Below are 2569 nucleotides of genomic sequence, written 5' to 3' on the forward strand. Positions count from 1 at the left end.
ATTATAAAACTAAAAGACAAAGACAAGGAAATATAAAATAAAAAGACAAAGACAAAGAAATATAAAATAAAAAGACAAAGACAGAGACAAAGAAATATAAAATAAAAATTAAAAGACAAAGACAAAGACAAGCTCAGCAACCCCACCTTTTATAAACACACTCCTGGCGGCAGGCAGCAGCAAGAAGCAGAACAGCAGACTCAACAGAAGCAGACACGTCAGACAGACCCAAACACCTAACAACGCATGCAGCAGCAGCAGCAGCAGCAGCAGCAGCAACAGCAGCAGCAGCAGCAGCAGCAAATGAGATAAGGAAAGCCACAGGGGCACAGATAATGCACAACTAGCAGCAGCAGCAGCAGCAGCAGCAGCAGCAACACCAACCCCAGCAACACTAACCACCGCCAACACCAGTGACAACAACAGCAGCAGCAGCAACAGCAGCAACAGCAGCAGCAGCAGCAGCAGCAGCAATTCTAACTTTGGCTCTAGCAGTGTCATCCAGGCCTGCAGCAGCAAACCCCGCGGAGGCAGCAAACGGCTGCTGAAGGCAGCAGCATCTTCTCGCATGCACACCTGCAGCAGCAGCAGCAGCAGCAGCAGCAGCAGCAGCAGCAAGTGCAGCAGCAGCAGCGCAAGAACACCACAACAGCATGTGCAGTAGTAAGTGCAGCAGCAGCAGCAGCAGGCGAAGGAGCAGAAGCAGCAGCAGCAGCAGCAGCAGCAGCAGCAGCAACAGCAGCAGCAGATGCAGCAGTACCAGAAACAGCAGCAGCAGGCACAGCAGCACGAGTAGCAGCAGCAGAAACAGTAGCAGCAGCAACAGCAGCAGCAACAGCAGCAGCAGCAGCAGCAGCACTAACCCAAACTCTCTTCGCCATCCGCAGGTAATCTGCTGCAGTAAAATCATTCTCTGCTGCTGCTGCTGCTGCTGCTGCTGCTGCTCCTTCTTCTTCTTCTGTTGCTGCTGCTGCTGCATCTGCTGGTGCAGCAGCTGCTGCTGCTTCAGATGCCGCTGTCTCAGCAGCAGGAGCAGCAGCAGCAGCAGCAGCAGCAGCACGCGTCAGCAGCAGCTCTAGCAGCAGCAGATGTGCTGATTGAGGCAAAGCGACGCCCAGGGCGAGCGCATCATCATACAGCTGCAGCAAACAACAAAGCAATATACTTTTGCTGCTGCTGCTGCTGCTGCTGCTGCTGTTGCTGCTGCTGCTGCTGCTGCTGCACTCCCGGCGGAAACAGCAGCAGCAGCAGCAGAAGAAACAGCAGCAACGCCACAAGCAGTAGCACGAAATCCAGAATCAACAGCAACCCATCAGCAGCAGCAGCAGCAGCAGCAAAAGCAGCAGCAACAGCAGCAGCAGCAGCAACAGCAGCAGCAGCAGCAGCAGCAGCAGCGGCAACAGCAGCAGCAGCAGCAGCAGCTCACAGCGATGCATTTTTTTATATTTATTTGTTGGGGTGTCACTGCAGCTCTAAGCATCAGCAAATAACTCGATGGTGATATCGGCTGCCGCCTGCAGCAGCAGCAGCAGCAGTAGCAGCAGCAGCAGCAGCAGCAGCAGCAGCAACAGCAGCAGCAGCAGCAGCAGCAACACAAGCAGATGCATTAGCAACTGTAAACACAGTATAAGAAACAGCAGCAGCAGCTGCTGCAGCAACAGCAGCAGCAACTGCCGTCGGGGGAAAACAGCAGCAACAGCATCACCAGCAGCAGCAGCAACAGCAGCAACAGCAGCAGCAGCAGCAGCAGCAGCAACAGCAACAGCAGCAGCAGCAGACCAGTCTTGTCTGAGAGCAGCAAAAACTTTATCTGCTGCTGCTGCTTCTTGCTGCAGCAGCAAATCCTCAATTAAAGAAAAAACGAGAAACAAAGAAGGAGGAGAAGAGAGAAAATAGCGGCTGCTGTATACAACCTGAATATACACAAAACACAAACTGCTGCTGCTGCTGCTGCTGCTGCTGCTGCTGCTGCTGCTCCTGCTCCTGCTGCTGCTGCTGCTGCTGCTGCTGCTGTTGTTGCTGCTGCTGCTGCTGCTGCTGCTCCTGCTGCTGCTGCTGCTGTTGTTGCTGCTGCTTCTGCTGCTGCGGTAACTGCAGCAGTAACCAGTGCAGCAATAAGAGGTGCGGGAACAGCAGCAACAGCAGCAGCAGCAGCAACAGCAGCAGAAGAAACACCAACAGCAGCAACAGCAGCAACGACAACAGCAGCAGCAGCAACAACAGCAGCAGCAACAACAGCAGCAGCAGCAACAGCAGCAGCAGCAGCAGCAGGAGAAAGGATGTGAGCGTACAGCTGAAGCTTCATCATATCGATTGCATATAGCAGCAGCAGCAGCAACTCTGGTAGCTAGCTCTGCTGTGTTGCTGCAGTTGCTGCTGCTGCTGCTGCTGCTGCTGCTGAGCCTTCCAAAGTTATGCAGCAGCTGCAGCAGCAGCAGCACAAACCGCCAGTCCTTGCTGCTGCGGACGAACCGCAGCAGCAAATAGAGAGATTCAATGCAGCTTAGGTCCTCTGATCGACGAACAGCAGCAACTCCTGCTGCTGCTGCTGCTGCTGCTGCTGCTGCTG

At 54.0% G+C, this 2569-nt stretch overlaps 1 protein-coding gene across 1 annotated transcript in view; it reads right to left on the reverse strand.

Annotated features, from left to right (window-relative positions):
* Window positions 1–2569, reverse strand: part of EMH_0070450 (uncharacterized protein) — a gene marked incomplete at both ends in the record, with an annotated part of 5134 nt that overhangs the window by 1600 nt on the left and 965 nt on the right. The window contains 4 exons of the mRNA XM_013498979.1: window positions 400–544; window positions 864–1139; window positions 1924–2091; window positions 2292–2567. Of these exons, the coding sequence (XP_013354433.1) occupies window positions 400–544; window positions 864–1139; window positions 1924–2091; window positions 2292–2567 (865 nt within the window). The remainder of the gene's footprint in view (window positions 1–399; window positions 545–863; window positions 1140–1923; window positions 2092–2291; window positions 2568–2569) is intronic.

Source organism: Eimeria mitis, genomic scaffold (genome assembly GCF_000499745.2).
Source record: "Eimeria mitis Houghton genomic scaffold, Emh_scaff3881, whole genome shotgun sequence".
Classification (NCBI taxonomy): Eukaryota; Apicomplexa; class Conoidasida; order Eucoccidiorida; family Eimeriidae; genus Eimeria; species Eimeria mitis.